This window comes from Aptenodytes patagonicus, chromosome 9, assembly GCF_965638725.1.
Source record: "Aptenodytes patagonicus chromosome 9, bAptPat1.pri.cur, whole genome shotgun sequence".
NCBI lineage: Eukaryota > Metazoa > Chordata > Aves > Sphenisciformes > Spheniscidae > Aptenodytes > Aptenodytes patagonicus.
Genome location: NC_134957.1, coordinates 16,184,808 through 16,207,871, shown reverse-complemented (window position 1 = coordinate 16,207,871; position 23,064 = coordinate 16,184,808). Strand labels below are relative to the sequence as shown.

Here is a 23,064-nt window from a genome sequence, read left to right as displayed (position 1 = left end):
TTTCTCTCAACTCCACTTCCCCCCAAAAATCAGCAGAAGGGACATTCAGCAACCAGTTGCTTTCAGCAAGCAATGCAGAAATGGCTTGTTAACTTCACTGAGGATTAGGCACTTCGCCTGCTCAGGGTTTTTGTAAATCCTACGTACCTACATGCTTTTGCGAAGTCTGGTTCTCAGTGTTTCAGGGTTCGGCCCTGGGAACTAGTCCTGCTTTGACTATGATCAAAGAGGGAAGACTACACTCTTTGTTCAGGAGCAGGGCTGACTGCCGTCCTCATTAGACCCACCGGGCTCCGACCTGCTCCTCTCCATTACACAGCTCCCGCTGCGCCTCTCAGTACACCAGCATCAAGCCAGGTTTGCTAGCTTGAAGGTAGAGTTGCACCAGGGGAGTTTTACCTGTTGATTTTATGGGACTGTTTCAAAGCAGGATCCGCACGTTTAAAACCATGAGATGAATTCACAATGAAGCTAAGGAAAAAAAGAAGTCGTCATATTTACAGACAGCTGCCATCACCCTTGCCCACACTCCATTAAAGAAACAGCCTTATCTTTGCCCATGTGCTTGTTTCTAATATGATACTGGCCTTCCCAGCACTTCAGCACATTGTTTCCAATGACAAAGATAACAGAGTTCAGGCTTTAACTGAGAACTGATGCATGAATATGCTTAAGTAGCTTTCCTCTCCCAGCTCCATGAATCAATTACAGCTTTGTACATGAATAAAATGGAAAAAAATTCTCCACTTCCCCCCCCCATCAAATTCATGTTATGTGGTGGGCAAAAGAGGGATGTTTGGAACAAACACTTCCTTCCCCTTCTCCCTTCGTCTGCAAGTCTAAAGATTACTGGAACTTAAAAGCCGGCATCTGCATTAAACAGATGGGACTCTGCTATGTTCATCTTTTTTATGATGCTCATGTAGCAGGGACTTCTGAAAGACGTTTGGAATGAATGCTGGCCATGACAGGATACTGCCTAAATTAGAATCAGGCTCCAAGTATCTTCCTGCAATTAGATTATGTCATATGTTATACTCTTACTCATGGCCTGGGAAGGAGAGTGCAAGCGTACTTAATATCTGTAGATATTCAATTAAAATGAGTGCATCAGACACTCAGTAGGTCTGGCTTTTGCCTGCCTCACATCTAGCCCAGGCTAGCTTCTAAATCTTAAGAGAAAAGAAAAAGAAAAACGAACGTACACACAGTGGAAGTCATCATGACCATATGTATGCCTGCTGGCTAATACTGTTACCTAACTGAAAAGGTAAAAAGTCATGCAGTTTACACTTTGTTTGCTATAGTTTGGGTTATGTTAAGACTAAAAAAAAATAGAATTCAGAGGGAGAGGAGAAAGGTTTGTTTGTAATACATGGCGATTTTGCCGGCTCTTGAAGGTTGCATTTCAAGCATAACTGCATTTCTCCATGCACTCCGAACGCTTCCCTTTTTGAGGGTATTGGCATGCTTGTGGCAAAAGCAACCAAACCAATTAATTAGGCACATGGTGAAAGATGGCATAGGAAAAAAAAAAAAAAATAAAGATCAGTCGTTTCCATTCTAAAAATCTTTACTCAAAGCCTCGAAGTCGCAGTGATAAGCTAAGCATGAAAGGTAGCAGACTCCTTCCTTGCATAAGGGGCCCAGCAACACCAGCTGTGAAATGCACACATAGAAAGGCTCTTATATATATGACTGTAATCCAAAATAAATAGTACTGTTCTGACTCATAAGTGTATTTCAGCTTGGTTGTTGTTGTTTGTGACAGCTGGAGATGGCTTGCTTTTCATCCCTTCTGTCCCACCCTTGGACACATCAATGAACAGCAACCTGGGAGTCCGGAGTGTCAGCAGTATCCTTTTGTACTCCTTCCGGAAATTCTGGTTAAGAAGCCCATAGATCACAGCGTTGAGGCAGCTGTTAAAATAGGCCATAAAATAGCTCAAGACAAAAAGCCATTCTGGAATGTGTGGCTGCACTTTTGAAGGATTAATCGAAACAGCAAGGCCAATAAAGTTTAACGGCCCCCAACACACGGCAAAAAGGACAAAAACCACAAACATAGTCAAGAAATTCCGGATGTCAGCTGCTCTGAGCTTCTGCTTGTAGTCTTGTCTCACCCGGTGTTTGACTTGAATCACCAAAATCCAGATCCGTAGGTAGCAAAACGTCACGATGGACAGCGGGACGATGAAGTGAACCACCACCACTGTGATGGTGTATGATGTACTCACTGTCTGGGCAAAGGTGCAGGAGTAAATCCGGGGGTCATACTGCAAGGAGCCAACGAAGAAGTTTGGCACAATTGCCACCACTGTGAGTATCCAGGTCAGGCACAGATAGCAGCAGGTGTTCTTCAGGTTGAAGAGCTTATCGTACTGAAGGCTGTGGCAGATGTAGCAGTAGCGGTTGATTGCGATCGCCGTGATGTTGAAAATAGACCCGATGACACTTAAGCCCATCAGGAACCCACTTAGCTGACAGTGAACATTTCCCATGGTCCATCCATTATGGAAAATGGCAGTCAAGATCAGAGGGTATGGATAAACCGCAACTACGAGGTCTGCAACAGACAAACTGACGACAAAGATGTTGCCTACAAAAAAGGAGAAGAGACCGTGAGAGGTTAGCATAGGTCCAGATAGACAACTTGCAATGCAGAACTCCTCTTTAGGCCTAACTCTTCTCACAGGCTTCTCTCTACCCTCCATTTGGAATTTGAAACCCTAGAAAATAAGACTTTGCTCTACTAGTGACAGCAATGGAGAGTAACTAGGCATGATTAACTTGCATGCTCCTTCTTAAGAAAATTCTAAACTGGAAGCGTTACTGTTAACTCAGCTATAGCTGTAGGTCAGGTTCCTGCATTCTTCTAAGTTGTGCAGGAGAGAAGGATTTTGCTCTCCTTGTTAATCAGCCAGCATGACTGTAGTCACCAGGCAGCCACCTAGCATTCACTGTCCTGCAGAGAACTTAATTCCTTTAAATGCTATATAGGACACAATACTGTCTATAACATCGTGTAGTGACACTTTACATAAGCTCTGTCCATCATAGGCCAAAGAATTGCAGTGGGCAGGTTAAGTTTTCAGTGGTTTATTCATTGCACTGACAGCAGTTGCACGGGAAAGGTCTTTTTTGGTCTTCTGCACGTGAACAGGTATATTTTCACCAGAATTTCTGCAGTGTTCATGCTAAGGAGCGTGTGTTCTTCCAGGAGCCAAGGTGCAGCCAGCCTTTATGTGCTTATCTTATTTGGTATGTTTTCCTGTTCCTTTAATATTAAAATTGTCCAATGCAATATGGAAGGTCAATCACTCCTACACCGTCCGGGCCTAGGCGGGGAATATGATTAATAAGCTGCCGTCAGCCATCTTTGCAGAGTATATGCTGCAGGTTGTCCATTTACACTCTAAAATGACACGAGTTGAGAGTCTGTGCAAATATGAAATAATTTAAGCCTTGCTGGATTGAAAATGGCACATTGCGTGGGACAACACCTGTCAACTCCACTGTGTGGAAGGCAACCAGTGACTTCCTAACAGCAGTTACTGCTCATTTTATAAGTCCGGTGTATTTTTAGGTAGGCAAAAAGCCTTTCTGTTCAGTTTGTCAGTCAGAGTAGAGGAGTGCATTAAGAAAGGGACCTTGAGGTCTTTCAGGAACTGGTGTAACTACAGAACCAGCTATAATGTTGAAAAGGACGTCTGTCAAAATTCAGCTTTTTGGTGACTAGACAAATTGTCATTTCAGGAGGAGCTCAACAATGCAGTTAGAGGACAGCACACTAGAAAACGTAGTTGTTTTTCCTAACTCTACTACCTTCAGGTATATCTGCAGTGGCAGGAAGGAAAATATTACTAGAGTACCAGTAGAGGCTATGTTTAATGCATTTACGGTGTTAACACCTGTGCCCATGTGTTAACACCATGTGTTGCCCATGTTACAGGCAACATCCCAGCCCACTGATCATACCTGCACCTTCTCTTCAAACCCTCATATCCTGCTGTCTACCAGATTATATGAAAAAAACACTAAAAAGAGGTCTTTTCTGCAGTATCAATGAAGGGACTCTCTGAGATCTCAGTTCAGCTAGGTCACTGGATTCAGTATTTGGAAAATACACCCAAGGGCTGGCAGAAATCACAGCCGCATTGCCATTGCAGTTGGCTCATTGCTGTGTTTGTTGCCAACAAAAGCTATCAGGACAAGTCAACAGTTCATATCAGGCAGCAGAGTCCACTTCACACTGACTGGAAAACAGTTCAGACTTGAGAATAGCCCACAGCAGTGCGGAGCTGAGACAGCTGACACAAAGCGTCATTTCAAAATAAGTATTAGCAGAGGTCATGTGAAGTGCTGAAATCTTTTTAGAGATTTCACACACGCAGGTTTACCACAGCACACAACTTCTGTGGCTGCTATGCCTCAGTGCTGCTTTTTTTCTCATTTAATATCTTACTTAGAGCTTTTTAAAATGCAGTCACTGACCCTGGTCCCCATATAATTAATTGTATTTATGCCTGCTGTCAAGGGCAGAACCACCTGTGGTCACGCTTAGTGCTCACGCAGGCACCCTAGAGAGGGAATGCTCTTCTGCAGCAAAACTTTTATTCCTTCAATCAAAAAAAATACCACTTCAACAATAAGCAAAATGTGTCCCCAGCACCAGAATTTCCTTTTGGAAAGGTTTTCTAAAACAATTATCCAGACAGCAAAACAGAGAGGGATCAGCAACCCAATTTAGACTTCCAGAGGATGCTGGAGACGGACTCCACTGATGGGACCACAACCCTCCCTCTTCACTGGACCTGTCCCACTTGGATACACATTTATATACACAGGTGGCCGGAGATCAAGCCTCTGCATTTGCTGGGGATGAAAGACAGCCACATTCAACACCCAGTTTTGAATCAGGCAAAGCAGAACAAAGCTGGATATTCCCTACTTAAGACAGCACATCAGTGGATTTAGTCCAAAGCTTAGCAAAATCATAGGGAAAATTATTAGCCTCACATCACTGCCAGCTGCTGGGAGAAATGAGCAGTCTCTGTCAGTGTTTCTTCACTAACTTGAATAGTTGGGAGGAAGTAAAAATATGGGGGGGAATCTATAAAAATAATATTCACGGGATGGATTGAGTAGCTTGGATTCAATCCAAGAGCACAGTATTGTGTGTATTATTTTGACACCACGTCATTGCACGTTGCTCCAGCAGGGAGAAAATGAGACGGTTTTATCAAGACAAGAATTAATAATCTCCTCCTTTACTTGGAGAGCAAACCTGCCATCCTCTGCTCTGTGCTTTCAACTTGCAGTCTTGGCTCTCCTATCAGCTACAAGGCTTATCGCCCCAGCAGGGTGTTGGGTCCCTGAAAATAAGGTCAGAAAGGTTCACTCAGTACTATTTAACAGAAACAAACCCATCTTCCATTTTATTTGGCATTGTGGTCAACTTCATATTTTTCTTCTGGTGAGATGAACACAAAGGTCAGACCCATATAGCAGCCACTTGCCAGTCGGTCCTGAAAATCAGTGCATTTTTAACAACCGAGTACCGAAAAGAGGGGGCACATCACATGCCCCCAAAGCAGAACACGCCTTTCAAAGTATGGGAACTGGCTGCTGGCTAATTATTAAAGTAAGAGTAACTTGAGTTAAACACTGGCCTGTTGAGTAACAACAGGCTGGTTTTGAAAACTGCTTTAGCCTCGCAATCCCTGGTTTCCTGCGAGACCACCGTGTGCTGGGCCCCGCGGCCAAAGGCTCGTGTCCTTGTCCTCTGTAGGATATCAGACCCCCACTCCCAAAAACACTGCAGAATGGGAAGCCATCTAATGTGTGGCTCCTAGGGAAGGTAAAGAGTAGTCTCCTGCCAATGACCTTCACTACATTTTTTTTACTTTTTTCCACTATAAAACAAAGGAGTCCTGCCCATAAATAATACCAGCAGGACTTTATCTCAAATTTAAAATTATCTGTTTCTGTGACACTATTTTCAGATGTATCTTTTTCTCTTTGTTGGCATGTGACTATATTTCCTCATTAGCTTTCACATTTTCCATCCTGTTTTTAACTTCTACTTAGTATAAGTTGGTTTGTGTGCCACTGTGCTCCATCCCCCAGTTACGGAGTCATACATGAAGAAGCGTGAACGGTGGAAAAAGGCAAGTCTGTCACAAGCATACTGGTAATACAGACTTTGCCACCTTTTCAGAGAAACTTTAAATCTTTTTACATTACAGAGGTCCAACACAAAGCTATAGATTATAGAGATATGATATGCTAAACAGCGTATCATAGTTTATAGTATATATTTATTACGTTTATAGTGTAATCCACAAATTGTTTGGTAAAAAAAACCCCACAAAACAACCTGAAGCCCAGCAGCAGAGCAGATTAAAAGTATGTGCAAATAATACAAAAGGGAATTTATCCCAGAACATCTGCCTTAGTACTCCTGCCTCTCTGAGCTCCCCTCCTCCCTCCCATACTCCTATAATCCTGTTTCTGCTTACTCCAATAGCCTGCTCCTGTATTCCAGCAGTTCCCTGGCCCTGCCTCTCATTTTGCCTGGATTATCCAACAACACAGGTTATCTGAGGACTTATTGTCAAGTCCTGCTGCTAGGAAACACGGAAATACCGCAATGAGTTCTGCAAATCAATAAACCACAGAAGCAAAGGTCTTCAATGGCAGGCTGCCCGAACAGCACCTGACTTTCATACAAAAGGACATCATTCTTCTACAGAGATTAACTGAGCATCCCTGTACAAACACAAGGATCATTGGCCCTTGCCCGCCTCAAGAGGCTGTTGGAAATCCCTCGGCGCACAAGCTCCAGTTGCGGAGATCTAGCCCCTCCCTGCTGTTCCCACACAGCAGCTGTGGGCTGTCCTTTAGTACACATGGGCTGCATTTTAGGTATCCTGAACTGTCCTGGTTTCGGCAGGGATAGAGTTAATTTCCTTCCTAGTAGCTGGTACAGTGCTGTGTTTTGGATTTAGGGTGAGAACAATGTTGATAACACACCGATGTTTTAGTTGTTGCTAGGTAATGCTTACACTAGTCAAGGACTTTTCAGCTTCCCATGCTCTACCGACTGAGAAGGCTGGAGGTGCACAAGAAGCTGGGAGGGGGCACAGCCAGGACAGCTGACCCCAACTGGCCAAAGGGACATTCCATACCATGGGACGTCATGCTCAGTATATAAAGCTGGGGGAAGAAGAAGGAAGGGGGGGGACATTTGGAGTGATGGCGTTTGTCTTCCCAAGTAACCGTTAGGCATGGTGGAGCCCTGCTTTCCTGGAGATGGCTGAACACCTGCCTGCCGATGGGAAGGAGTGAATGGATTCCTTGTTTTGCTTTGCTTGCATGTGTGGCTTTTGCTTTCCCTATTAAACTGTCTTTATCTCAACCCACGAGTTTTTCCTCACTTTTACCCTTCCGATTCTCTCCCCCATCCCACCGGGGGGGAGTGAGCGAGCGGCTGCGTGGTGCTTAGTTGCCAAGTGAGATTAAACCACGACATGAACCCAGAAGTGGGGTTAAAGGTCGGGGGGGGGGAAGGAGGTAAAATATTTTTCTGAAAATTGGCTATTTTTCTACATCTCAAAATGTCCAAAGCAAGCACCCAAAACTCTTGTTCTCTGTTATCCATATAAAGTGCTCTTACACTCGCATTCCTTGCTGAAATATTCCAGAACTGTTTGCTTCAGGTTAACAAGATACAGATGCTCAATGCAGCCTGAAGTTAACACTGTTATGTGTAAACCCAGTGCTGAAACTGAAATGTCCTGAGCGACAGGAGTTGCACCAAAGCAAAGAGACAGTTCTGTGGATCAACTTCTGCTCGCCTGGCAGGGTCCAGCTCCAACTGAGGAAGAAAGAGGGCTTTGCTGTCCAGGTAGCCCCTTCCTGCCAGCCACCTTGCAGGCATCCGAGTTGCTCCCAAATAGCTGGTGCCCAGGACAGCATTTTGGGGCAAACAAAACAACATACAACAACCTCAAGGCCAGCAGGCAAGAAGCTGACCCATGAGCATGACAGACATGAGTGCCATGGGGGCTCACTGCATGACCAGTCCCCCCGCTGTCCCAACCTCTTCCCAGCAGAGAGATCAGATCCTGGTGTCTGTCCGGCTACAGCCAGAATAACTCGACAGTTGTAGAACAGCAGGTATAAAAACCTATGTTGAGAAAAACGTGCTAAGATACACAATGACATAATGCTAAAAGTTTATTGGGGTGAATGGTATGTTTGTGGTGAGACCTTACTATTTGTGGCTTATAATAAAAAGCGTCTTAAACTTTATGTTTGTCCTTTCAGGTTTTATGAAAAACTCAACAGACTCCTGTCTACAAGGAGATAAACTGGAATTAAGACTCACATCAACCTCAGAGAGATATGTAATAAGGTTCAGTAAACAATTTAACAGGTCATGACTGTAAAGCAAGCCTCTGATGACCACTTACCATAACCTCATACTCTGTTTAACCTTCCAAAGCTTATGCTCACTGCAAAACAGAAACAAAATATACTATTTGCCCTGAGCAAAAAGATAAATTCATAAAAGCTTTATTCAGCATGCAACAAGACTCTTTATTAGCTTTGATAGCTTCCTTTTCTTGTTTATTTTCACCTGCCACTTGCTGTGTGTTTGCTTGTATTTCACTAACCTCCAGTCTGCAGATGTGAAGTGCATGCTTGGTTCTGCAAACTAAGTGGCAGTTCATAGAAAAAACTTTCAGACCAATTTTGTCCTCTTTATAATATAAAGACACGATTGAGCATGTGCAATCATATTGATCATATACTGCTGTAATTTAGACGGATAATAATACTGTGGTGCTGGGGGATCCTGATCCCGCAGCCCTCACTCTGACAAGCATTTCTTACATCACAAACTCTAAAAGATCACTCCAGGGAAGGCAGTGTTTGCCCCATCAAAGAGCATTAAGAACCATCCTTCTATAGGGGACTACAACCCATGTCACTGCTCCATGCAAGCTCTTGGCTTCCAGGGCACTGTGAACACCGCACACACAGCAACAAAATGGCACATGAGAAATCCCAGACTGTTAACTGTTGTCTCTTTTCAGCATTCTGATAAGCACTGATGCATCTGACATGCCCGTACAACAGCCCAATGTGTACTTACCCATTTTGACAACTGAAAAAGTTTGACAGGGGAGCACAAGTGAAAATCAGAGAAACTCTTCCTGAGATCCAGGCAACAGGGGAAGAAAAAAAAATCTGTTGCTCAATTCATTAATCCACAAATTTTAACTGAGGATTTTATTTGTGTATTTAGGGATTCTGTTCAAAGAGAGGAATAAACAAAGGAAAAAGCATTCAATCAATTATCTGTTATCATTATTGCATCAGGATTCAGAGGGGGATAAAGCGTGGTTTCCTGCAGTTAAACAGACAATGCAGCTATGCTGCCAGCTGGCCTCAAGTTCTGACTGTGCTGCATAAAACGATACAGAGGGTAATAAACAGACAGGACAGGAGGTATTGCCAGCCCACGGCATCCTTAGGATGTAAGGTGAGAGAACGTGGAAATATCCAATTTAAGGACACCATGAAGGTCCTAGACAAAAGCATAAAACTCCAGAATAATTTAACTTTTTCCTGGCAAAAGTCCTTTGAGATCTCTCAGCACAATTGTGAAGCCGGAGAACAGCAGTATGCTCTGGGCTACCAACCGTTACCTGTTTACTGGCATCATTCCCTACGGGAAAACTGTGGGCGCTTAGCGCTGCTCCCTGCCTTGTGCCAGCCCTGCGTCTGTGCAGGAGCAAGGCCAAGGCAGAGCGGGAGGCAGTCTGCAAAGCGAACTCTCAGCTTCCTCCTGCGCCCTTCCATGACCGGACATTTCGGCATCACTTCGGCATCACGACTGCAAGCTTCATTAGCCATCTCATCAGTATATCGCCATGGTTGCGTGAAAGCTGCCCTTCCCTCTGGACCTGTGAGAAAGACTTGCTTCCAGGAGGAGGAGAAAAACCTCACAGTATTTACTGAAGTAGAAAGGACCAGCTCCCAAGCACTTCAATTACATTTATTTTATTATGTGCCACGTATTATTTTGGCTGATGGTTAAAGAAAGGAATTGCTTACGCTGCCAGGTGGAGGACTGGATTACTGGATTTTTAGACTTACTTTTAGGTCATGACCTTTTAATTGTATTGCTGTCAAAAACATATTTGAGCCATGCCTTCAGCTGCTCTAATTGAATGCAGCAAAGGGCAATCATTTGCAGTGTTTACACCCCAGAGATTCATAACTTCCATTTGGCTAAGGCCAGCCAGATTCAAAGTCGTATCTGAGCTCAGAAGTCTGTGGAAATGGGCTGGAAATTGGAGACCAGCCCTGCTCGCATGATTTCATATCTTTCCTTATATCACTTACCATTACTTTGGAAACAATGTAAAGGAGGTGATTTTTCCCTTGGTGTGACGCAGACGGTAGCTGGATATTCACTCTTGACTGAATAAAAATGAGTTTAATTACCTCCTCTTCTGGACCTTTAAAAAGGGGTCGGCCCTCTTTTGGTACCAGTGCAGAGTGACTTCCCCATTTTCAGAGTTTCAGATATTTTAAAAACAAAAACAAGTTTTTAGACCATCCCAGAGAAACACTGTTTGGAAAGCTTCTCTCTCTTACTCCATATTAATCCTAACACGTCCTGCTCGGCTTAGGCACACCTTCCTGAAAAGATGATCTGAAGATATTATAAAGAAAGGGGAAACCATGTAAAGTTGACATTTTACCTACCTCCAACAATTTTCAATTTTTTAAAAATACCATTTTCTGTTTATTTATGTGCCTTTTAATGACTTCTTCCTGTGTTTTCCTGGAAGTTCTGACCTTTTGCATGAGGGAAAACCACGATGCTGCAATTCTTCTGGATTTCTAAGCTTAGCTCTTGTTAGCATGATGGTTTTCCTGGATGCAATTATGGCAACTGGATCTGCTAGTAATGGAGGAGGAATAAGTGGCGGTCTTGATCTGGCTCAATATATACATACAAAAAAAGCGATAAAAAGTATCCCTTCTGGTTATGTGCCCCAGACTCCTGTCATTTAACTGTTATATCCATCAAACTCATAGCCTGCAGTAAGGCTGTGAGATAGCAAGCCAATCAATTTAAAAACTCGGTTCCTCCCTGTATCACATCCAAATGCTTGGGGTAAAGATGGGCTCAGAAACACCACCTGCCTTCACAGCACATCCCAGCAAGGCTGATGGAGAGCAAGTGTCGGAAGCAGGAGGCCCTTGGGGCCACCCTCCAATTTGCACCGAGTGAGAGCAAGCCTCAGCACCTCCGTCAGTGCCAGCAGAGCCCACGCGGCACTGGCTGTGGTGTCTGACTCTGCAAGGACAGCATGGCTGATGGCTACCTATTCCCTATGGCAGCTTCTCATGGAGATGGCAGGTCTTTGGGAAGAATCTAAACAAAACCTCTCACAGCCGTAGGAGAGTGAGTCCAGGTACCCAAACTCCCACTTGACACCCTGGCTACCAGTGCCACCCTCTGAATTCCCAGCTGTTTACCCTCCTTTTCTGCCTGAAATCCCTGCTGAGTGGTACTATGTGATGTTAAGCAGCTGCCTAATTCCCATCCAGGCTGTGTAGGGAGTGCAGGCTGATGTCCTTATGTTTACCCTCACACACTGGCCACACGAGCACAGAGACAAGCTCTACCAGCACACGTTAACTCCAAGCCCATTATTTATCAACTGGTTTGTAAAGTGCTTTGAAACAGGAAAGGCCCTGTTTAACCATAAATGTGAATTATTGCCAGTATCCACTGAAAAGACAAACCAGCATCCATCCTCTCCCGGTCCTGGCAGCTGTACCGACACCATTTGCCATCTGTTACTATTCTAAAATAAAATCTGTGAACTCGGGCTTAACAGACTTAATAATGCTCTTTTGCTATTGGTGCCGGTCAAAGTGTGTTTCTGGCCTGGGAAGGAGCTACGTGCAAGCAACCGATTCCTAGGCAGTTGAAAGGGAGAGCATATAGTCAGATCTGAAAACACAGCTGATTTTAGTGATAAAAATCATGTCTGACTGCCCTGGTGAGCCCTGCCAAACGAACACAGCTGAGCCCAGGAGCTGGCTCCTGCTCCTCCTTGTGCTTCACCGGCACGGTTTGTTGACTAAACCTTAGTGACGGCACCAGCCACTACACCCATGGACCTCCACTGCAAGGAGCAGATCTTACCCTGCCACAACTAACAGCTTGTTTTGGCCTCCCAGCCCTGCAGTCCTAGGGATGAGCCTCTCTCCAGTCCCAGCTCTTTCTGGTTAGTTGGTGGGGGTAGGAGGCAATTTTTTTCCCTTGTAACTCTTTTGAATTGTATATGGAAATGATGAAGCAATTAAAAAAAAAAAATCACCACACGAAAGTGTTTCTATCAGTGAAGGACATTTAGCCTTTAACTCATTCTGGACCAAATCTTGTCCAAGTCTGCTACAGGCAACACATTTTCAGACTGTGGTTGGTCTGTTGGTTAAGCCTTAGGACAGACCAAAGAAGTTGTGTGAGGTGAGGACTGTCCAAGGCAAAGACGTGGAGACTGAAAGCAGACAGCTTTCCTATGAAGACTTAAAGGTGCTTTTTATAAGGCTTGTTTGTGCACACACATAGGTTCACTTTTGGGCTGCATTAGATGCTGTAATACCAAATTCAGATGCCCTTTTTGAGATACACCCTAATATCCTTTTTAAAGATTCAGACTTGAAACAAAGTATTGTACAGTACCCAACTTCAGGAGAGAGCAAGTAGAGTTTAGACCATAGAGAAAAAGCTCAGTCTGAACGCAGACCAGCACAACGCAATATGCTGCCCCGAATCCAGCCTCACTTTCTAATGGAGGCTCAGGACAGACCTCTAACACATACTGATCCTGGCAACAGCATCACCTCTAGCACTCTGTCCAACAAGAACAAGAGACTAACATAAAAATAAGTCAGTCACCATATAGAGGTCATTTTTAGACAAAAAAAGTAATCAACATATTGATTTAGGCTTAGTTACTTCATAATTAGAGGAATAGTAATAGAGGAGCTTTAGTTAACAGAGCAGAGTTATGCTGGGTACACATGCTAAGACAGAGCAGCTGTGCTCTGAGCATCCTCAGCTCGTGGATGCTGAGATAGGCTCGTGTGCGCAGGGGAAGCTTATCCACTTTTCCCATTCTGGATTGGTGTAAGGAGGGCTGTTTCCCTTCCCAGCAAACCTTGCCTCCTCAGGAACTTCATGAGTTCCTGTTTTCCACTGCCAAGACAGATTAGTCTGTGCTATACAGACTATTTAGCTGAAATTCCTTTCTCATCTGTTTTGGAGAGGGTAAACAAATGCCATTCCTTGAACCAGCATCTGATCTCACATAGGTAGGGAAAATCTGAAACAAACCCAGTGCAAGTGGGCTTGTCAATCCGCTCTCTGTGCAAGCTGTCTTGAAAAGCATGAAATTGAAATTGTACCGGCCTGCACTTTTCTTACAGTATTACAGGGCAAATTGTAGGTTTATTAATTAAGAAAAACTGTCCTGCAAGCAGGTGTCAAAGCCAAAAGAAAGGGGAATGCAGGGATGCAGGGAAGAGAGCTGCAGGATGCAGAACTTGAAGGGGGAAAGCAGACTTGCTCACAGGCAAATGAACACTGCAGTCTGCTGTAACAGTTGCATTTAATTTGCCTTAGCTGTTAAATCTGTCCTCACTGTAATTACACAGCTTCCTCCTCCTCTTGCTATAAACAACACATTGAGTAAACGTGCTGAAAACGTGGCTAGCAGGAGATGGAGGGAAAGCAGGCCTGTTTCTCTCCATCTTTACTCTCCCCTTGGCACTCTCAGATATTCTCCAGACTTAACATGCTTGGGGCTTTCTGTCTTACACAACAAGTTTGCACCCTGACACCCCGGGATCTGATCAGTCAAAGGCTGGATGCCTTCCTAAACCAAAGCTGGCCTTCTAAAGTCCCTCCCCGATTTGGGCTTGGGATGAGGAATTCACCAGCCAAGCAAAGACCTTGCTGACCATGACTCGTGGGCAGGGGCCAGCACACCCTGGTGTCGACGGAGATGTGCTGAGCACATACCAGATTTCTCATAAATGGCCTTTTCACCAATCACTGTAGCAAACCAGTTCCTTTCTGCTCATCTTTTCAGCACTGAAAACAGAGGGTCTGCTAGTTAAATACCAAACTGAATAGAGATTACCTAAATGAAGGCTCAGGTGTTACTGCAGTAGCAGTGTGATAATCAGGGTAGGATATTTATTCTGCCTCTGCACAGCAGTTGCCACTAGAGTTAGGAAAAAGAAACATAATTGGGATCCCATGTATCTCCAAGGTGATAGCCTCATTGTAGGCTACAGCATGGTCCTGGTATGCCTTACAGTGCTGCACTGCAATTTATTGGCTTTTCTTCTGATGACCTTAATATATTTTTTTTCAAACATTTGGTGGCTAATGTTATAAAAGCAGGTTATACAAAAAAAACATGGGGTAGATTTAGTCCACAGAATTCCTTCCAGCCCACATTTTTTTCTCCTGTGGCCTCACACTGGACCTGGCAATGAAGCAGATACTGCCACAGTACACGCTTGCAGTGAGGATGAGGCTGGAAGAGAAACTGTACCATGAGGGACAGGAAAGAAGCATATCTGTGGGGAGCTACTTACATTCCTGTGCATAGTCAGTCCTCCAAACCCAGCATCCAGGCCCATGGCAAGGAAAAAGGTTGAGCTACCTGAATTACTGTTCATCCAGCCTTCACAATTTGCTGGAAAGAGAAGTAATATTCCTCACATTACAGACGGGGAAAGAAAGAGACCCAAGGTTTGATGGCTTCATCATGATTATGTGAACTGTGGGAGAAGTAGTGCATGTAAGTAGGAGACTAGGATGTAAAAGAAAATCTATTCTGGACCTCCTGCTTCATTCACAACTATTTACTAATCCCATTGGAAATGGAGAGTTACTTTCACCTGGGAACACTTTAGGGACTCTGATACAATTGCATCAGCAAAAGTCCAATGCAAACAGTTAAAGTTGATTCAATGAGAGTAATAGTGATACTGGAAAAAATAACCTCAAAAAAACAAGGCATGCCCTAAAGGACCTTTTCAATTTTCCCAAAAATGAGTCCAAGAAACAGTGTTTCCTGGAACATCAGCAAAAGCTTCACTTCAGATATTCCACAGGGCTTACAGGGCTTGTGTCAAGGCTGGCTACAGGATGGGCAACAAGAAACTATCAATGATATGAGAAACTCAGACTAGGGAGTCCCAAACATATTGCTGGAAGACATCTGCTTCTGTTTTTTTTCCTAATGACTTATGAAACTTAATCATCTTTGAGGTGCAATGTGTGGGGATAAAAGCAAAAAATCCACAGTAAACATGTTCCGACATGAGCCCGTGTGAACAAATGGTTCAAATGTGCTCTAACACTGATCTCGATAGGGCGTCTAATGGTGGTTAATATCAAACTGGCTGGAAGGAGAATCAGATTTCATGGGACTATGACACCCAAATTACTGGAGGAACCTCTTAAAGCAAGTAGCCATACTTGTAGGCAGCAATATGCACAGTAAAAGTGAGATCTTGCACTTGTGGAGCATAACTGATGGGGCTGGCAGACATCTCTGCCATTGACAGCTTCCAGCACAAGAGCATCACTGGATTCTGCTCTTACACAAATAACATTTTGCCCCCAGCAAAAAACACCAGAAAGAATAAAAGATGCTGAAAAAAGGCCATCCATGTGAGCCAAAGAAACTCCGAGGTATTTAGCTCAGTTGCCTAATCCTGAAATACCCCCGAGTCCTACTTTCTCGTCTGTAATGATAAGGGCAGGCCTACTTTTAGAGTTGTATAATCATCAGGTGACAGTGCTTTTAGTGTCCCGTTAAACTTTCCGCCCTTTTCCCTTTTTATCTCTATTGAACTTTTCTCAGCAAGAAATAAATCACAGAGATTTCTTCTCCCTGAAACTACTTAACATCCATACCAGGATACTTCAAAGTGGTAACATGTAACTTGAGCCTTACGACTCCCATTAGAGCCAGGGAGGCTTAGAGAGGGCTGCATGCAACCCTTTAAATGCTAACCCCAAGTGGACCTTTTAAACCAGTCGGTGGTTGGTAAGGGAGACTGCCCCCCCTTCAGTGTTTGTATGGCCAAGTGTATGACTAAGAAACCCATCAGGGACAACAGAGCTGGAAGGGACCCTGGGAGGTTGGTTGACCATCCCCCTCAGGCACAGCGTCTCCTCCTAAAAATTACTGACAAGAGGGAGCATTTCTAGATCAAGGACGTTGCCCTTACTCAAATCCAAGCTGCCTTCCACCCACTTGCTAGAAAAAGAGGTTTTAGACATATGCTGGTTGAGCAAGCTCAGGAATAAAGGAATAACTCAACAGCACCTTAAGTCAGCATGAGACCTCCCCCCGGGCAGGAGCAAAATAGAGGAAGAGCTACGGCTTTTCATACTGCCTTTTGCTCCTGAAGTGTTGGAATTTCTATCAGTTTTAGAGGGGACACTTTCATTTGCCATCCTCTCCAAAGACAAGAGAAATGGTCAAGATTCCTAAATTTCTAGAAGAAAAACCTACATCACTCTATGCAATTTCTGAAAAGCCCTCTTCCCCACTCCTAGACTTTTTTTATCTAACAACAGTATTTTTTAAAGAGCTGTCATTCATTAAGTATAAGATATTCTTTCTGCCTCCCAGTCTCTTCAGAATCATTTGTGACCCTCCATTTCCTCTCCTTAGTAGGATTCACTGATATTTTTCATTTAATCGCTGAAATCCCATGTTGTTATCTGTCCCCAATGAAGCATGTTTGTTTATCAACAAACTCCAAAGTAATAGAATACTTAAGGATGAAATGAAGCATGGGCTTAATACAGAGGCTTCTAGTGAGAAGTCCTTGTGTTCAAGTGCACACACAGATGTCATACCCTTAAGATTTCAGGATGAATGTACTTGCAATATCACATATCATTAAAAATACCTTCCTGAGAGGGGGTTGATTTGACAGGGTTAGAAAGGACGAGAATTTCTAGTCCTCAGCAGGAATGTAACACACGCATATAAAGGTAGGCAACAAAAATTCACAGCGTGTTGCCCACCTCCTTCTTCATAGGGAGCCCCAAAATCAAGCTGTTAGAAACACAGACAGGACAGAGAGATCTAAGGCAAGCTTAGCATGCACTGCAAAGAGCTTTGCAGAAATTCTGTCAAAAAATTTGCTTGGCGCATTGCCGGAAACAGATAAGAGCTTTGCACATTAATGAGAAACTGAGCGGAGTCCAGCAAACGCTCTCTGCTTTCTGAGCGGAGCTGGTAGCACGGCATGATATGGCGTGCATTTCCCTGTCAGGCATGTGAACGCACCAGCATGGGTTGTACGTTCACTTAGGCAGCTCAAGAAACACCTCTGAGAGCAAGGTCATCTTCAGTCCAGCAGGACTGCCCTTCCACAACCACGTGAAGTTTTTAACAGACTCAAATAGCTCAGTCAAGTATCTGTATATATTCTAAGGAATCCAGGGAGTTATGTGCAACATCAGAGCTAGAAGGAACCAGGACTTGCAGTTTCAGTAGCTGATTTACACAGTATAGCAGAGATGAGCTCTTGCAGCAAATTCTCCAGTCTGAACCACCCAAGAACCTGCCCAGGGGCACACGCTGCTCAGGCTATCACATCACCCAGCTCTGGCTGTCGCATCTCCCTGGCGCCAGGGTGCGGAAGGTGCACCCCAAAGAGCATGGGCCCACATCTGCTAACTCAGCAGATGTAAGAGCCTTCATTTGGGAGCACAGTGGAGAAACACACAGTGTCAACTGCACCACAATGAAAAACAAACCTGGAGCGATTGCCAGAAGCCAGCGTCTCAGCACCAGGAGTGCAGGGCATGAGTTTAACTGCTAATTAGGACAAGGCAGAAGCAAAGGGCAGAAGAGGGGAGAGGTCAGCTTTGGTTCCCTCAGGAGTTCAAAGTCTTTCCCAAATTCAACTACATAACACATCCTTTAAATGGAGAGCGATGGCTTCTTCTATGTTAGCAACAAAGCAGAAACTGTCATGCTAGCACTGCCTACTGATACTAACTGTCTTTTTATCATTTATTCAGGAATAAAACTGTAACAAGGCAGATTTATATCGAATGACAAATAACAGCTGTGGGGGAAAAAAAAGCGTCGCACTTCATTAGAACTCTGCAAGACTCTGACAGCCAGAAACACACCGACAAAGTGGCAAATACAGCCGAAAAGGCAAGACAGAACCCACAGCAGCTGTTAAACCAAATGGGAACTTGTTAAAATTAAGGGCCATTTTCCCCCTTTTATATTTAGTCTCAAAACACCATGTAAAGAAATTCAGCCTCTTATAAAGACAGGCTGAGTCATTAGTGCAGAAGTGACATGAGACCCATGCAAAGATTTCAGATTAAAAGGTAACCATTAATATCCAAGCGTTTCCTAAAACCCTATGAATATGCTAATCTGGTATCAGCTGGAACTCTCCAATATTAAAGTAATAAACCTTACCAGACTGGATGTTACCATTGATCTCGTTAGGTCGTGCAGAGAGGAAATGAGAAAAGCAAAAGCCCAGCTAGAACGCAATCTGGCCGCTGTCGTTAAAGACAACAAAAAAAGCTTTTACAAATATATTAATGACAAGAAGAGAGCCAAGGAGAATCTCCATCCTTTATTGGATGCAAGGGGGAACATTGTCACTGAGGATGAGGAAAAGGCTGAGGTACTCAATGCCTTCTTTGCCTCAGTCTTTAACAGGCAGAGCAGTTATCCTCAGGGTACTCGGCCCCCTGAGCTGGAAGATGGGGACGGCGAGCAGGATGAACCCCCTGTAATCCAGGAGGAAGCAGTCAATGACCTGCTACGCCACCTGGACACTCACAAGTCTATGGGGCCGGATGGGATCCACCCGAGAGTGCTGAGGGAGCTGGCGGAGGTGCTCGCCAAGCCGCTCTCCATCATTTATCAGCAGTCCTGGTTAACGGGGGAGGTCCCAGAAGACTGGACGCTTGCCAATGTGACGCCCATCCACAAGAAGGGCCGGAAGGAGGATCCGGGGAACTACAGGCCTGTCAGCCTGACCTCGGTGCCGGGGAAGATTATGGAGCGGCTCATCTTGAGGGCGCTCACAAGGCATGAGCGGGACAACCAGGGGATCCGGCCTAGCCAGCACGGGTTCATGAGAGGCAGATCCTGCTTGACCAACCTGATCTCCTTCTATGACCAGGTGACCCGCCTAGTGGATGAGGGAAAGGCTGTGGATGTGGTCTACCTGGACTTCAGCAAGGCCTTTGACACTGTCTCCCACAGCATTCTCCTCGAGAAGCTGGCGGCTCATGGCTTAGACAGGTGGACTCTGCGCTGGGTCAAAAACTGGCTGGACGGCCGGGCCCAGAGAGTTGTGGTGAATGGAGTTACATCCAGTTGGCGGCCGGTCACGAGCGGTGTTCCCCAGGGCTCAGTACTGGGGCCGGTCTTGTTTAATATCTTTATTGATGATCTGGATGAGGGGATCGAGTGCACCCTCAGTAAGTTTGCAGACGACACCAAGTTGGGCGGGAGTGTTGATCTGCTCGAGGGTAGGAAGGCTCTGCAGAGGGACCTGGACAGGCTGGATGGATGGGCCCAGGCCAACTGTATGAGGTTCAACAAGGCCAAGTGCCGGGTCCTGCACTTCGGCCACAACAACCCCATGCAGCGCTACAGGCTTGGGGAAGAGTGGCTGGAAAGCTGCCTGTCGGAAAAGGACCTGGGGGTGTTGGTCGACAGCCGGCTGAACATGAGCCGGCAGTGTGCCCAGGCGGCCAAGAAGGCCAATGGCATCCTGGCCTGTATCAGAAAGAGTGTGGCCAGCAGGAGTAGGGAAGTGATCGTGCCCCTGTACTCGGCACTGGTGAGGCCGCACCTCGAATACTGTGTTCAGTTTTGGGCCCCTCACTACAAGAAGGACGTTGAGGTGCTGGAGCGTGTCCAGAGAAGGGCAACGAGGCTGGTGAGGGGTCTGGAGAACAAGTCTTACGAGGAGCGGCTGAGGGAACTGGGACTGTTTAGCCTGGAGAAAAGGAGGCTGAGGGGAGACCTCATCGCTCTCTACAACTACCTGAAAGGAGGTTGTAGCGAGGTGGGTGTTGGTCTTTTCTCCGAAGTAACAAGCGATAGGACGAGAGGAAATGGCCTCAAGTTGCGCCAGGGGAGGTTTAGATTGGATGTAAGGAAAAATTTCTTTACTGAAAGAGTGGTGAAACATTGGAACAGGCTGCCCAGGGAAGTGGTGGAGTCCCCATCCCTGGAGGTTTTTAAAAGACGTGTAGATGAGGCGCTTAGGGACATGGTTTAGTGGGCCTGGTGGTGTTGGGTTGACGGTTGGACTCGATGATCTTAGAGGTCTTTTCCAACCTCAATGATTCTATGATTCTATGATTATTCACTTGGTGTTACAATATTCCTTAAAAATATGCAAGCATTCAACATGGAGGGTGCTGATGGGTCTGTAGCATCAATAGTAATGCCGTCCTGGATCAGACCACATGTTTCCTTCTTCCTAGAGAGGTCAAGGCCATACCTGTCCCTGAGTATCAGCATTCCCAAATTCTCTACACCACCAGGCACTGGTTTCACCCATGAAAGCTGCTGGGATTGCCAGGAGGGAACAGCAGTGCACAGGGCTTATGCAAGTTACACCTGGAGTTGATTTTGTAGAGGTACCACAACAGCCACCGAGAAATGCTCGGGACTGAAAAGTATCCTGCAACCCAAGCTATAGATTTTTCCTGAAGGATGCTGATTTCCAGAGGGGACAGGATGATTCTGCTTCAATCAGGCCCAAAATAAACATCGAAAAACCAAATGAATGAAGTACCTAACCAGCCGGCCAGCTCCAGATTATCCCACAGCGTGAGGATGCAGTGCTGACAGGTTTTGTTTTGTATTTCTTTAGAGGGCAGGAGGTGATGGCACTGCGTAATTCTGCATTTAATTAATCAGAACTACTCTCATATTGGAGCACTGACTGTAGGGACAAACAAGAGACCCATTCTTGTTTTGAGCAAGAACCTTCTCAGTTAATTGCCGTGTAGCCTTGAGCAAACCACTGCCTCTGCATGTTTCAGCTTCCTGCTCTGCCAACAGAAGATCTGCCTTCCTTGCATTTGCTGATGTTTAAAAGTACAAGGATGTCATTCAGTGGAAGGCAGAATAGAAATAGAAATAAAAATATTTCTGACATGCTCACCTTTTGGCTCTCAGGCAGTTCTCCCAAACTGAACACTTCATTTTGAACAGCCCTGTGCAGAGCAGTCTCAGGAGCCTGCAACATGCAAGAACAACCAAAAGAAGCGGGATAAAACCAGCAGAACCATGGCCTTATTTACCTGTCCTGGCGTTCCCCTCAATCCCCCAAAGCGGGAGGGGTTTAGATGAGAAACGCTGAACTGCAGCACATGCAACTGTAAATTCAGTAGGCAACACTCTTCCCAGACAACTAGATGGAGTCATTACCCCACCGTGGTACCAGAAGCACATTTTGCTGCTAGAGGTGCTGTGACTGGAGCTGCTGGCCCTGGAACAGGACAGAGCTACCTGGGTTAACAAACATCACCGGGGGTTCATAACAATAGCGGTCTGAATCAGAAGAGCCCTTGACTAACTCCTGACTTGGACTGCTGCATCCAGCAGTTATCCTGCAGCTTCCACTTGACTTGGAAATCTTTCATGCTCTAAGCTGGATGCAATTGAATATAGTCATGGACCATTCCTGGACTGTCAACGCTTCCATGCTTGCAGCCTGTGTCAGTTTGCAAAGCGCCTGAAGATCTCTTCCAGAGAAACCTCACCAGTGTGATTACTAGGGGATAATTGGAAAGGTCCATTGTAAATCACACTGCACGAGAACAAACACACTGTTGTCTTTCTGACACAGGGTAGAAGCTGCCTGTGGCCTCGCAGGTCAGCATCTGAGAAAGCAGTGATGCGGTTCATGGGTAAACTATGAGTGTTGCTTGTTTAATTTGTGCCTGTTTTGGAACAGAGGTGGTCACACACAGCGTGAAGACAATTCTGTCTTTGTAACTGGAGCCCAAAGCTAATTCCTTGTTCCCAGAGACCATGGCCTCAGGAACTGAGGTCCAGCCTTGGTTTCCCCTTCAGGCTCCTGCTGCTTGCACATTTCCCAGCGGGTCTCACTTAACAAAAAGCTTACACATACCTCTTGGCTTCCCAAAACTGAACACTTGCTCATGTGCCAGGAAAAAAAAGCTTTGCCGTCTGTGTACAACACCATGGCTTTGTAACCCTGGCCATAACAACAGCACTACATAATAGCCAAGAAGACTGAAGCAGCTAAAACTACCCGCAACTGTACAATATGTTGCTTATATGACTGCAACATCTACTCAGGAAAGGAACATGCAAAGGACATTGAAGTACTAAGAGCAAAAGCAATGAAACTTTCATCAAAAGAACAAAATGCTCCCTATGCCTCTTGATAGGTATGCACAGCAAAACACACTGCAGGACCCTGTTCCCTGGGCCCAGCGTGGGAACATTTAAGCACATGTGGCAGAGATTCAAAAGTGATGTGGCTCCATGGAAGCGATATCTACTGAAGTGTCTGCGAAGAAGCCTTTGCACCAGGAGCAGCTAGAGCTGCATTATGGACCTTGGCGTGTTCTTTGACAGGAACACACCTATTCTCTTTACTCCAGTTTATTGTTTGGGTTTCTTTATCAGCACTTTCTGCACAATCCTCAGATGGTCTGGGTAATTATGGAAGACAGGGCACTGCGCATCATTGTTATGGTAAATACTACAAGTTTCTCAGGCTGCCTGAAAGATAGGCATGGGCTGAAGCATATGCAGAGGCTGCTTTGGGATAATGGCAGCATTTACAACGATGTCAGCTTCCAGCAAGTCAATTCCAGTAATCACAGAATCACGTAAAACAAGGCTGTTGCCTTCCTCCTCGGGAGACAGGGAAATATCAAGAACAAAG

At 45.2% G+C, this 23,064-nt stretch overlaps 1 protein-coding gene across 1 annotated transcript in view; it reads right to left on the bottom strand.

Annotated features, from left to right (window-relative positions):
• Positions 1–1,534: 1,534 nt before the first annotated feature.
• The window catches only part of GPR50 (G protein-coupled receptor 50), a 47,146-nt gene continuing 25,616 nt past the window's right edge, over positions 1,535–23,064 (bottom strand). The window contains exon 2 of the mRNA XM_076347242.1: positions 1,535–2,599. Within this exon, the coding sequence (XP_076203357.1) occupies positions 1,731–2,599 (869 nt within the window). The 3' untranslated portion in view covers positions 1,535–1,730. The remainder of the gene's footprint in view (positions 2,600–23,064) is intronic.